Source organism: Sebastes fasciatus, chromosome 13 (genome assembly GCF_043250625.1).
Source record: "Sebastes fasciatus isolate fSebFas1 chromosome 13, fSebFas1.pri, whole genome shotgun sequence".
NCBI lineage: Eukaryota > Metazoa > Chordata > Actinopteri > Perciformes > Sebastidae > Sebastes > Sebastes fasciatus.
In genome coordinates, this window is record NC_133807.1 from 31,460,957 (window position 1) to 31,475,270 (window position 14,314).

At 42.9% G+C, this 14,314-nt stretch overlaps 1 protein-coding gene across 2 annotated transcripts in view; it reads right to left on the reverse strand.

The window, feature by feature from the left end:
• Positions 1-9,353: 9,353 nt before the first annotated feature.
• Positions 9,354-14,314, reverse strand: part of LOC141781290 (Na(+)/H(+) exchange regulatory cofactor NHE-RF2) — a 47,589-nt gene continuing 42,628 nt past the window's right edge. Inside the window, exons 5-8 of one of the 2 annotated variants that reach the window (XM_074656927.1) lie at positions 13,604-13,722; positions 12,276-13,509; positions 10,147-11,881; positions 9,354-9,956 (exon numbers count right to left, since the gene is read on the reverse strand). In XM_074656927.1, the coding sequence (XP_074513028.1) occupies positions 13,345-13,509; positions 13,604-13,722 (284 nt within the window). In that variant the 3' untranslated portion in view covers positions 9,354-9,956; positions 10,147-11,881; positions 12,276-13,344. Of the gene's footprint in view, positions 9,957-10,146; positions 13,510-13,603; positions 13,723-14,314 lie in introns of both variants that reach the window. The other variant, XM_074656926.1, reaches the window with a different exon arrangement.

Here is a 14,314-nt window from a genome sequence, read left to right on the forward strand (position 1 = left end):
TTCCGCTCTCTATAATGTGCTGACGTGTATATAAACTGTGTATCTTGAGCAGGGGTATTGGCCCTGACAGCAGTATTGTGTAGTGTTGCTGAAGAGGACTGAACCAGCTAGTAGGTGGCCTCCCGAATCAACCTTCATCCTTCTCCTCCTCCTCCACCCTGAACTAGCAGCCTCGGGCACTTCTCCCCCCCGCTTTTGACCCACTCCCGGGACATTTAAAGTCATAACTTTTCTACACCTCATCCATGCTGGACCATGTCACTGGAAACCAGTCCAGAACTCGATCATTAAAAGTCCAACAAAAGACCAGGACGTCTTAACCGAGCTCAAACCGAGCTCAGCTCAGAGGCTCCGAATGGATCCACTTGACTTTGACTGCTCTGTCCTTATTTTTTTTCTCTCTCTCTCTCTCTCTCTCTCTCTCTCTCTCTCTCCTACCTCTCTGGTATTTATGTGTTGGCAGTTGCCGTGGAGACAAGACACACAAACACTGTGGCGGTAGACAGGAAGTGCTGCGGAACCACAATGGCGTCACTGCGGCTCTTGCGCTCGCTCTCTCCCCTCTCTCTCTCTGTCTCGGCCAGCAGCGTTGCATGCTATTATCCTTAGCAAGCTATATGGAGACCACACTGCTCTCTCCTTCTCTCTGTTCTCTCTCATTTCTCTCATTATTATTAGCATTGCTTTTTCAGCTGTGTGCTTCTCTCTCTTTCTCTTTCTTCAGCTTTATACCACATTAGCTGGAAAATCTCTGTCTGATTTGCGGTGTCTGGAATGCCTGGTGTTAGTCGATGTGCTGAAAAGCTGTCGACCGTTTTTCTAAATGTTCGACCTGTCTGCGGGGCGTTCACTGTCGAGAAGCTGTTTCAAAACGGGGTCAAGAATGTTTTTGAAGTTTGTGAGAGCAGATGGGTGAAAAACGCCCATGTACTTTGTGTCCTTTGTATATGATGGAGTGAGTCAACAGGTGAAGTAAGAGGCAGATATATACACATATATATATATATAGGGAGGGTAGTGCCACGGAGAGAATAGGAGGAATGTGTGTGGTCCTATTGCAGACTCTTTCATCAGACTGGCATTAGTGTACAGTACACATCCCTCCTGTTCTCCCTCTGTCTTTTTTACACATCCCCGCTCTAAATATACTCCTCTGGAAAAACCCCTTGAGAAGATACCGCCCTCTCCCACTCACACATGCTAAAAATATCCAGCCAAGACCACCTTTACACCCCCCCCCTCTCGCTCGCTTTTCTTTCTGTCTTTCACTCCCCCTCATTCATTTGACTGCTGCCCCTCTCACTTGTTCGCACTCAACGCCAGCTTATTATCTTACACGACTCCTCACTCTTTCATGTGATGTGACCATGGATGTATTAAGAGAAGTGGATACAGCGTTGGAGGCGGGGCTCCCAATCATTCCTTTGAAAGTTGCTCAGTCGGCGCATGAAGCTAAAATGGCTCCACTTCCGAGTGGAGAAGTACCCGGATCTTCCGGTGATCTTCCGCGTCCGTTGGGTCCACGGAGCAAGCGCAGTAGCGTCCGCTCGATCACGGAGTCACAGCCATCCCACTGTCGTCACGGCTTGCTAACTCCGCCTCCCAGCCCTCGCTCCAGCTCGGTCTCAAAAAAAAGTATCTGCTGAGTTACAGACGTCTCTTTCCCAATGTAAGTCTATAAGGCCCAATGGCATCACCTGACGGACACGGAAGTTATAGTACTGTCGTTTGGCCACTACGAAAATTGGCATCAACGACCGGCGCTCTTCCTGGGGGGCTTGGATGTGACTCCTTTTCTTTTGCTTTTTTCCTACTTACTTTAACTCCCTTTTCTGCGTCCACCTCCTCCCTCTATCGCTCTCCTGATAGCGCCGTCTTCTTCCAATCCCTCAAGGCTGCTTGCCATTTCTGCTGACACAGCCAGCCACCCATCCACCCATTATTCCATCCTTCCATCAAGGCAGCCAATCAGACATCCATCCAGCCAACCAGCTGACCACCCAGCCGGCCAGCTGGCCAGATGAGGAGCGCCAGCTCCAGCTATCGGGGTCTTGTGCTGGTGGTGAAACCCGGTGAACAGATGAGTTCTCTGGACACACAAACACAGGAGAGGGGTGGATCTTCTTGAAGTCAGCTCGTGGCATGGGAGCGAGCAGTGAGAGAGCAAATCAAGGAGAGAGATGGGAAGATTAAAAACATATGTCAAGATTCACTTTATTGTCCCGCATTCTGGGAAATCTGGATCGGGCTTCCAGCCATGCTGCATCCATAAAAAACATTCCACATACATTAAAGACAATTAGGTAAGACAGGAAATGAGAAACATATCCAAAGACATAATAATAAAACATCCTCTGATGCTAAAGTATCATCACAGCGTCTTCTATTTATCTCTGTCAGCGGGAGGATAAAGATTTAAATCGCAGTACATTTTGTGAATTGGATGCTGGTGATTAAAAGAGGAACACGAAAATGAAGTAAATGTTGTGAGAATGAAATGCCGTTGTGCAACCGGCCAGTTGGATATGTTTATCCTTTTCGGTTTGAGGAAGTGATTAAAAGTAACGTACTGTACACGTAAGATTTTTTTGTCTTTGTTTTTGCGGTGGTCACCGAGAGAGGAAGCCTATCTGTGGCCATATGGTGTTTCTGTTCCTCCGTTCAACCGCTGACATCATCTGGAGTGACACACGGCCGGGTGACTTCCTCCGTCTCATTAATCACTTGTGTGTTAACAGCCGCGCGCACTCCCCCCCCCAATTCCTGTACCCTTTTACAGCTCACCACCACATTCCGCCCTCCCCTCGTTAGCTTCCCGGCTCTAACATCAGCCTCCAACGCTCTTTCCCAGCTGGCCTGCCCACTTAGCGGTGACCTTTGACCCCCCCCCTCTCTTTCTCCCCCTCATAAAACCTCCAACCTCAACGCCATGCTTTCTCCACCTGCTGCTCACCTGCTGCGTGAGGGATCAGACAAGGGAGGATCTGTCTTTAAACAGATCTTTATCAAGTCAAGTTTATGTACAGAGACACAACATTCGCCCACGAGGAACCGAGGAAAAACTCCCCTTCAACGGGAAGAAGACTCTACCGGGAAACCTGGGAAAGGCATCTTGTTTTTTAACTAGAGCTTTGTTCAAAGTTGAAGTGTGTACTTTGGCTTTCCTGCACTCGTGTTGTGAAAAGAAGAACAAAAAAATAAAAGTCAAACAAGAAACAGCCGTTGGAGGACAGGTGATACCTTTAGCGTGTTATCTCTCCGGAGATAAACCTGACAAGACGGATTATCAACACCGACCTCTGATTGGCTGTTCTGAGCTGAACTTTTGAACACTGGAGAGAGCGAAAGTAGGGGAAAGTTGCACACAAAGAAACTTATTTATTTGATTTGTTTTAGATTTTGGAAGACTTTATGGATATTGGTGATTATGTTACTGTACATTTTAAATATTACTTCGTACAGTGTTTAGTACCAAAGCTTTGGCAATATATCATGCCATTAAAGCTGCAGTAGGCAGAATGTTTTTGGCATCATTGGGCAAAAAATTCCATAATAACCTTTCAGCATATTGTAATTCAAGTGTTCTGAGAGAAAACTAGACTTCTGCACCTCCTCATGGCTCTGTTTTCAGGCTTTAAAAAATCTAGCCCGTGACGGGAGACTCTGGCCAATCAGAGGTCATTTTAGAGAGAGAGAGCGTTCCTATTGGCTGTGCTCCGGCTGGTGGGCGGTGCTTGGTATTTCTTCAACTTGATCTCAACATGGCTGCAAACTTTCTCATTTTACAGCTAAACAGTGCACTACAAGATGTTTCTGGAAACATTTGAGGAGAGAAATAGGCATTACAGTAACAGAATATTGATTCATATTTGATCAGCGCTGCCTAGTTTGACCGTTTGATCGGAGTTCGCAAGTGATTGACAGCTGCTCAGAAGGCAAGGCTCCAGCTCGGCTCTGATTGGTTGTTTTCCTCCGGTCTGTGAAATCTTGCAGATGCCGTTAGGAGCACCGGAGGACACAGAGGGACATGATTGTCTCATGCACTACTGTCAGGATATAATGACTCATTTTTTTTGCTCCATTTCTACCCACTGCTGCTTTAAAGCTCACTGAATTGAACTGAATAAAGAGGACAAGAAAAAGATGGAAAGAGAAAGAGAGAGAGTCATAAAGCCACTGAGTGGAAGTTAGTAGTCAGCTCTGTGAAGTGGAGCGGTGAGAACTTGCAGTACATCAACTTTTATGATACTGTAAAAACATACACAGATACATGATCTTTGCAGGGAGACTAAAGGGGTCTGAGCTGTGGTCTATTTCCAGCCCCTCTCTGTCGGGGTCAACAGTAGCCAAAGCACACAGTCAGCGTGGGATGAGCCACGGTCTGTTACCGGGTGTAAATCACAGCCTGACACTCACATAAATCTGCAGACTCCTCAGTGTAAATACAGTTAGTCATCTCCGTCACCACCTAAAGGACTCCTCCGCTGAAACAACAGGTCATGGGAAAATAAACCCATCAGTCCAGAAACTAGTCATGTTCACAATGCAAAAACGTTTCCTGCTCTGTAGTTTCAGCTTTGTTCTGATTGGTCAAAAGTCTTGAAATTTGGTACGGACATACTTTGGGCAAGCAGTAAAACTTGAAATGTTTAGATCACATGAAAAATCACACTTTTACACACTGTTTATGTGTGCATATCTTTGATATTCAACTTGTTATGAGTTCATAGATCACAGATACTTGATTGTGCTCCTTGTAGTTTCTGAGATACAGACAATTTCTCATCATACTATATCTAATATTTGGGCACATGGGACTACTGTTTTTTCCTAAAACATAATGGAGTCTATCGCAAAAACAGCAGTGCCCAAAGACTAGATATAATATGATAATGACAATTTCAGCCACATGGTTTGACCAATGAAAGTTTCTTCACATTAGTGCCGAGGCCCAGAGAACACTTCCACCAAAGGGAATAAACAAAAGTTCAGTTGCGGGCCCAAATGGGGAAAACTTCTCACATTTATTTCATTTAAAGTGGCTGTAGGCAGAAAAAGGCAAAATAGGCATTACAGTAACATAATATTGATTCATATTTGATCAGCGCTGCCTAGTTTGACCATTTGGTCGGAGTTTGCGAGTGATTGACAGCTGCTCAGAGACGGCAAGGCTCCAGATCAGCTCTGATTGGTTGTTTTCCTCGGGTCTGTGAAATCTTGCAGATGACATTAGGAGCACACAGAGGAACATGATTTTTTTTCAGGTTACCTGTTTAATGCATTTCTGTCAGGATATAGCTACCGTTTTATAAAAATAACTTTTTTTGATCATATTTGCTCCAATCTTGCCTACTTTAAATAACATGTTCGAGGCCCAAAGAGGTAAAACTACCCAATTTTACAGCTCTGTAAAACTACTTTTTCCTGTTTGTAACCAAAAAAAAAAAGATTTGCACAATCAAATAAACGCAAAGCCTGTTGTGCACAACCAGGTGTCCTCCCTAAATATGTAGGCGTCAGATAATAAATGAGTGGTTTAGCAAGTTAAGCCAAGGTGTGCACACACTGGGTGTGCCTGCCTGTGTGTGTGTGTGTGTGTGTGTGTGTTTCCGCTACCCCCACCCATGTGGAGGGTGCTCTCGGGAGATGGTATGTGCTCGCGCTCGTGCCCTCTGGTGCTTCGGCTTCCCTCCATTTTTTAGCACACGTGCACGCTCCCCATCCCAGCTTTTCATCTTGCAACTTTTTCCCTTTTTGTATTTTTTGATTTTTTGGGGATTAGCACACAAATCATCCGACTCTCTCTTTTTTTTCCCCCTGCCTCTCTCTCTCTCTCTCTCTCTCTCTCTCTCTCTCTCTCTCTCTCTCTCTCTCTCTCTCTGCCTCTCCGTGCGTGTTGGTGTAGCTGTCCTTATTTGGCTTCCCTTTGAGTGAGTGGGAGTGTGAGTGTGAATGTGACTGTGTGTATGTGTGTGTGTGTGTGTGTGTGTGTTTCCTCCTGACTGTGAGTCACTGCTTGTCTGACTCACGAGCGCTAACAAAAACACACCGTTGCCATGGCGACACACTCCCCCCCCCCTCCCACTCCATCTCCCCATCCCTCTCTCTGTCTCCCCCTCCCTATCAGTCTCTGGTTTCTCCCTCCTTGTGGGCACCGCTGCATCCCAGGCAGCCCTGGCACGGTTACATGGGTGGGATGGTGGAGGTGGTGGTGGTGGTGGTGATGAGACGGGAAAAAAGAGGAAAAAAAACAGAAGTAAATGTGAAAACTGGTGAATAAATTGTTTATACGGAAATCTTAAATTAAAGTCCGGCAGGACAGAAACCTAGGGTGAGCCAGACAAACAATCATCTATCAGCAATAGAAAGTAGAAATGCCTGTATTGGCCGAGACAGGCGAAAACAGAAAGAGCCCACCTGTGGCTCTATTCTCTGCCTCTGTCCTCCTCTGCTTTTTTACTGCTCTGAAATTGCAGACTGCTTTGAACCGGGCCTGTTGCTTTGAAGTGCTGGCGTCACTACTTGGCCTTGTCATAACCTCCGGGGAGCTTGATAATGTGCCCACGTGTGGCATTACATTTCGACAAAGATCAGGTAGGGCACTGGATGCACTCACAGCCTCACGCTACCAGGGTTTGTCTTACTTCCTGGATGTTAAATGCTGGTGGTGCGCCACCAAGTGGACAGAGCGGATTTATATATATTTTTTGTTTCTTCCTGAGATATCCATTTTTGGATTATAATGTCATAATGGTAGTTAGTGTTCCTGGCCACTGACTCTGACTGACCAACTGATCATAGACACGTTTCACTAGGGTGATCAGGTGTCCCACATACTGAGACGATGTCCCACATTTTCATTGGCTCTAGTTTTCAAAAGTCAAACCGTTGCAGGACAGGAGCTTTTTTTAAAATCTGGCTTTTATCCAGTAGCTGTGAAGAAAGCAGGGAAGGCTGTCATCATGTTTGCTGTCAAACTGTGCACACGTGGGTCAAGTGCAGGTTAACATTTCACCGTCTTAGCTACGCTACGCCCAACGGAGGAAAATTGTGAGTCACCGTTAAATCACAAGCTCTGCAGATTTAAACAGAATATGATGGAAACTAGTACAAAGAAAATGAAGAGCAGCAACAACAAAGACTGTGAAACTACTTATAAGTATTTATAAGCCGGTGGAAGGCGATTCTCAGAGTTTTTTGTGAAAGTTATTTTTCAATTTCACACGACGACATGAAGCGACACAGTTCATGTGAGTCTCAGAAGAAACTCAAAAAGAGACGTGCCGATCTACGGATGCATTTGGGCAAAGCATAGAGATGTTACAAGATAAGGGGCAGAATAGAAATGTTTATTATTTAAGTTAGATAGACATTATATCAAAACTGTAGACCGCCTCTCATTATTGGTAGCGTGTCCCACATTAACCAACACAAACTCTTTGTCCCACATTTGTTTTTTTTGGGATCTGCTCACCCCTATGTTTCACATGTCTAGTTGTTACCGGCTCCAACAACAAACAGACATTTCCCCTCTGACTCATATGTGCCCAAAGACTATTATTTAGTCGGCTATGCTAAGGAAAGATGCCAGAACATTTGTTCTGATTGGTCAAAGGTCTTGAAATTTGGTGCGGACATACTTTGGGCAAGCGGTAAAACTAAAAATGTTTAGATCACACTTTTACACACTGTTTATGTGTGCATATCTGTACAGATACTTGATGGTGCTCCTTGTAGTTTCTGAGATAAAGACATTTTCTTATCATACTATATCTAGTATTTGGGCGCATGGGACTATACTGTTTTTTCCTAAAATATAATGGAGTCTGTCGCAAAAACAGCAGCCCCATGTGCCCAAAGACTAGATATAATACGATAAGAAAAACTCAGAGATCACTTCCACCAAAAGAAATAAAAAAAATCACTTGTGGGCTCAATTGGGTAAAACTTCTCACATTAATTTCATTTAAATACAACTGTTGAGGCCCAAAGAGGTCACAAATATCTCACAAATATAACTAAGATTAGAGAAAAGTACAAACACAAATAGCTGAACTTCCTTCCTTTTCTTGTTTTCTAGCTCATTAATCACTTCAGGACTCCTCCGACTTATTGAGTCACACTGTGTACGAGTCTCTCCTTTGCTATAATATGTGTGTTCTTGGCTGCAGCTGTTGTGGAGTTTGTATTGTTTATCTCTGTGTTGCTTTACTGATGTTTTATTTTGCTGTTGATTCTATAAGACGTGGCCGGCTATTTCATTTGTGTAGTCTAATAATATTTGTTGCACCCGCCGTGGTGTCGATAGACTTATATATTGTAAGTGTCTGAGTTTTGTCTCTTTCCTGGTTAATTCTAGTGAGGCTACGCTGAGGAAGGTGGCTGTATATTAATAATCAGTTATACATGTATATAGGCTTCCATAGGAATTAGGTTTATTGTTTGAGATTATCGTAAAACACGCAGTAACGTTTACTCAGAGAACATTTTAACTGACCCACTTTTTACTTTTATTTTTACACTTGTACTTTCACTTTTACTGGAGTATAATATTATAGATAATAATCTAATATTCACCTCTGCAAACTGTATATACAGCTACAACAGTAAAATGCTGCTTACGCATTAATGCATCAGTATTAAAATCGAATACTCTAACTCTATATAATACATTAGTAAAGGGGCCATTTTACTGAACAAAAAGTTATTTTACTTTTGGAACATTAAGTACACTTCATTAATAAAACTTCTGAACTTTTACGGAAGTATTTAAAATGTTAAATGAAGAACTTTTACTTGTCTTAAGTGTCTAATGGAGTCATGTTTACACTGTTCTATCAGCACTTTGAGTACGTCTTCACACCCACACACCGACAGGATGAAGACGCAGCCACATACTGATACTGTACATCTCGACAGACAACGTAGATACACAAAAGTACACACACACTTCTTGCCATCATCCTCATCAAAACACACACACACACACACACACACACACACACACACACACACACATGTGTTCAACACACGTTTGACCTCTGTTTAACCTTTGCACGGCCTGAAAGCTTCACAGCAGCTGGCTGATGGTGGTGAATTGTGAGAACAGGCTGAAACTGAAACTGTACGCCGGCGTAATCCTCAGCGAGAGAGACGGAGGGGTTGAGAGGGGAAAGAGAGAGAGGAGACGGGAGAGAGAGACTGTAGTAACAGAGAGACCAATAAAAAGGAAGAATGTGAGAGAGTTTCAGTCGCACGAAGAGGTTCAAAACAAAGTACGAGAGTAGTGATGGAAAACAAAATTCAAGAGACAGAGGACGGACTAGAGAAGGCACGAGACATGATGACAACAATTTAAAATATTCAAAAACGCCATTGTCACACTTTATTGAAAAAATGCAACCTGCCATATATATACTGTATGCTTTAACTGTACATACATCAGCCGTGGTATCATAGAGTTTTTTCACTGTGACTGTCAGAACATACAGAGTTAACCCCTCCTGCACACACAGACTGATGCACAGAGATGAATCAGGACACTATAAGGCTGGGTGTAAAAACAAAGACAAGATGTCCAGTCTCACTTGTTATAACACATCGTATCAACACTTGGATTGCGGCATGTATACCTTCTCCGCACACACACACACACACACACACACACACACACACACACACACACACACGTTGTGCTCCAAATGTGTGTATGACAGCTGTCCCTGTGTGTGTAATAATCCTCAGTAAGCTCCATGGCTCCCACCGTCTCTTTCACTAGATCCTCCAGAGCATCTCTGACCTCACTGTGAAGCCTCTCCAACACTCCCTCCGCCACCACAACCTGCTCACACTCCGCTCATAGTGGAGCTCATTTACATCCTTTCACTCCAACGTACTCTCTGCTTCTGCTAGTTGCACTTTTGAGCATTAATCCCCCCTTTTTTTTCCATAACCCCCTGAGACCCGACTGACTTTACTGTCTTTCAGAGGCTCTAGTAGGTTCAGGAAACTTAAGGAATCCATCGGTACCAACCACATCATGCTACCATGTCGGGAAGTAGGTTAAATAACGCTCCAAAGCTGGGCTCAATTTTAGCGAGGAACAACTGGCATGGCCATTTTCAAAGGGGTCCCTTGACCTCTGACCTCAAGATATGTGGCTGAAAATGGGTTCTATGGGTACCCACGAGTCTCCCCTTTACAGACATGCCCACTTTATGATAATCACATGCAGTATAAATGTGTTATTTTCTCCTATTCTAAAATGGTGTGTTTGAATATTTCTGCATACTGGGGTCCCTAAACAGTCTTGAATTACATGAATTGGGTATCACTGTAAAGCTGAGACTCTTGTGGATCCAATGAGCCCAACTGTATTCATGTGTGATGATGTTAGTCCCCATAGCAGCCGTTTTAATTGTAGTGAGACCATATTTCTGAAACTTGACCTCCCTGTATAAAATGACCTGTGGTGACCTCTAGGATAATCACAGCCTCATGAAACTTTACAGCCACAAACTAGAGACCTAGAGCATTCAGAGGATGGATAGCTTTCCTAGGTAGATTGACAATAAGGGGGTTTCTGAGCAGTTTACACAAACAGAAGTGCTCGCCATCCATTCGGCGAAAAAAAAAAAAATGCAATTCTTGAAGAAATCTCAAAAGTTTTTGATACCAAATCACAGCATGGCTTTTTCTATGGTGTTCCTCAATATCTTGGTGTCTTAATGTGGTATTTTGGAGGGATTACTGATCATTTTTATCAATTCTCAAGTTGTAAAAAAATGGTTAAATTTAGCAGCAAATCTGTGTAATAAATGGTATCAATCCAAAAACTGCTGCAACAATATATGAACAACTAGATTAGAAGAACTTGACACACAGTGCACACATCTCAAATTAATCTTCAGGTTCCCAGCTTTCAGATGACGTACACCACTTCTGTGTGACATCTACTGTTGACCTGCTATCTCCCCTAAAGACCCCCTGTAACACCCTATAAAGGGGTCTATTGTGGGTCTCAAAGGGTTAAAGGAATACTATGACATTCAGTACGAGTGTCCAGTTAGCTTAGTTTAGCATAAAGACTGGAAACAGGGGGAAACAGCTAGCCTGGCACCTCTAAAGCTCACTATTTAACATGTTATATCTCTGCACAAAAAGTGTAAAAACAACAACTTGCAGTTTTGTGCCGGACTGTTACTTGGCCTTGAGCTGTTGCCGGGCAACCAGGGGTAGACTCCAGGAAGTCACTGCTCCTATAACTGAGAAAAAGTCTGACATAACTCCAATAAAACAGCCAGGATAAACATCTCCTCTGCGTAGTTTAAGTGCCTCTATTTGTGGTGCAAGTTCGCCCTCTGCTGTACACATCAAGCATCCTCCATGATAAACTCATTCATCGTGCCATTTGCCCAGAGAAACCTTCCTTTCGTCTACAGTATACCAGGGGTCAGCAACCTGCGGCTCCGGAGCCACATGCAGCTCTTTGGCTCCTCTCCAGTGGCTCCCTGTGGATTTTTAAAAATGGAAATGAATAACTGTTTTTTGTTTCATTTTCATTTTTATTTATCATAGTTGTAGGTCTATGGTACGACGGTACGACGGTACGACGGTACGACGGTACGACGGAGTATTAGGGCCACATTGAGGAAAAAAAAAAAATCGGAGATTTCGAGAAAAAAGTCATAATATTACGAGAAAAAAGTCAGAAGCTTACAAGAGAAAATAGTCGTTGTATTATGAGAATAAAGTCATAAAATTATAAAGTCATAATTTTACGTGTTATTTTCTTTTTTTTCTCGTAAAGTTATGACTTTATTCTCGTAAAGTTATGACTATGTTCTCATAAAGTTATGACTTTATTCTCGTAATATTATGACTTTATTCTCGTAATATTACGACTTTATTCTCGTAATATTACGACTTTTTTCTGGTAAAGTTATGACTTTATTCTCGTAATATTACGACTTTATTCTCGTAATATTACGACTTTATTCTCGTAATATTACGACTTTTTTCTGGTAAAGTTATGACTTTATTCTCGTAATATTACGACTTTATTCTCGTAATATCACGACTTTATTCTCGTAATATTACGACTTTATTCTCGTAATATTACGACTTTTTTCTGGTAAAGTTATGACTTTATTCTCGTAATATTGCAACTTTTTTCTCATAAAGTTATGACTTTATTCTCGTAATATTACGACTTCATTCTCGTAATATTAAAACTTTTTTCTCATAAAGTTATGACTTTATTCTCGTAATATTACGACTTTATTCTCATAATATTACGACTTTCTTCTCGTAATTTTACGACTTTATTCTGGAAATCTCAGATGTTTGTTCCCTCAATGTGGCCCTAATACTCCGTAGTACATTGTCTCTTTGGCCCTCACTGCATTAGACTTATATACTATATACTTAGACTATAAACTGTGTTACCTTCATCACAATGCTCAAATGTTTTGCGGCTCCAGACAGATTATTATTATTTATTTTTTTATCTAAAATGTCTCTTTTGATAGTAAAGGTTGCTGACCCCTGGTCTATGTTTACTTTATCAATACATTGAATGTTAGTGGTGCTTCCCTTTGTTATGCACATCTGCACTGGAGCACTTTGGGGGAAAAAAGAGGTTAGTGGTGATACATTATTAAGACTGAGTGCTAAATAACATTTGTTAATGAGCTCTATGTAAAAGTACAAAATACATGTAGGAGACGTACTGTAACACACAACCAGTAAACACACGGCTGTCCTTTTTCTCTGTGAGGGATTATTATAAAACATATGCAAGGGGGGGAGGGTCTCAACTCTTTCACAGTGATCTTCTGCCAGCTTTGGGCTTCCTCTGACTCCCACAATGTCCACAATCATTATCGTCACAGTGTCCATAAAACTCTTTAAAATGCAGTCCATGATGATGGGATACATTTTTTTTTTTTAAAAGCTGTTTATACTTTTTTAAATATAAAAATAAGTGTCCCCTTCATTTGTTTGAAATTAGTCTCTACAGGAGAGGGGAGAACGGGGGGGATTAAAGCAGAGAAAAAGTGATGGGGATTTAGGTAAATTTGTGAAAACTTGCTGCTCTTCCTTCTGTGATTTTAAACACAGTTTTGCAGTCACTTTCTTCATGTTGTACTTCTACTTTGAAGAGGGGAAAAGAAGCTGTTAAAGGGTCTCTGAAGTGGCTTAAAAAGTCAAATCCGCAGTGCAACTTTTTTCCTTTTGTCACATTTAATTCCAGGAGCAAAATCTGTTGTATGGGGGATCCTTCTTGTCCACGCAGAGGACAGCAGAGAGCTCGTATCTCTGGTGTTTTTGTAGTGGAAAGCCTCAGAAGTTGCTGAACAGCTCGTATTTCTTCATCCAGTCCATCTGTGGCGCCTTCTTCTTTTCTTTGGAGTGGACCTTCATCTTTTCCTCTGCTGCCGTAGCGCTCAGAGTCAGGCCCATCTCGGCGAAGGGGTCCATCAGCCGGCCGCCGTCATCATCCGCCAGCTAGAACGAGAGATAGACAGACAGAAAGGTTGAGGGTGCTGACTTTCATGTGAAAGGCCAAACACAGCCCCGTTCGTGAATGCTCCCCACCCACCTGTGTGCTGTTGCCCTGGCTGCTGAGGTCGGAGTGTGTGGACCTGAAGGACTGTGTGGTGGAGCTGCCGTTGATCTGAGGGTTGGGGGAGCCGTTGGATATGGACGGACCGTCATAGTCTGAAAACGAACAAACAAGCCCACAGATTGTTGTTTTACGCTCTAGTGTTGTTCATATTCAAAAGAATGGGATCTCAGTCGACAAATGGAAGTCTTAAAGGTTGTTGTAATGTATCTTAAAGGACCCGTGTGCAGCATTTAGGAGGATCTATTAGCAGATATGGAATATAATATTTACCTCCGCCAAGGCCAAAGGCCTAGGAAGGAGGTTATGTTTTCACCAGCAGTTGGTTTGTTTGTTTGTCCGTTAGAAGGATTACTCCAAAAGTCCGCAATGGATTTGAATGACATTTTGTGGACGGGTGGGGTGTGGCATAATGAACAATCCATTAGATTTTGGTGATGATCCGGATTCAGGAATATTTTTAAGGATTCCGATCAGCCTGAGCATTAAGACCACAGGGTATAACACATGCGCAGTGTAACTGATGACGCGTTGAGGACGCGTGACACCGCCTCCTTCTTCGAGCAGAGAGACGTGTGTGGATGTGTGTGTGGGAGCTGCTGGCCGTCCGCGGTGAGAAAGAACAAAGCGGTAGATGACGGGATGAGAGACAACGTAGTGTAACGTTATACAGACATAACAAGGCTG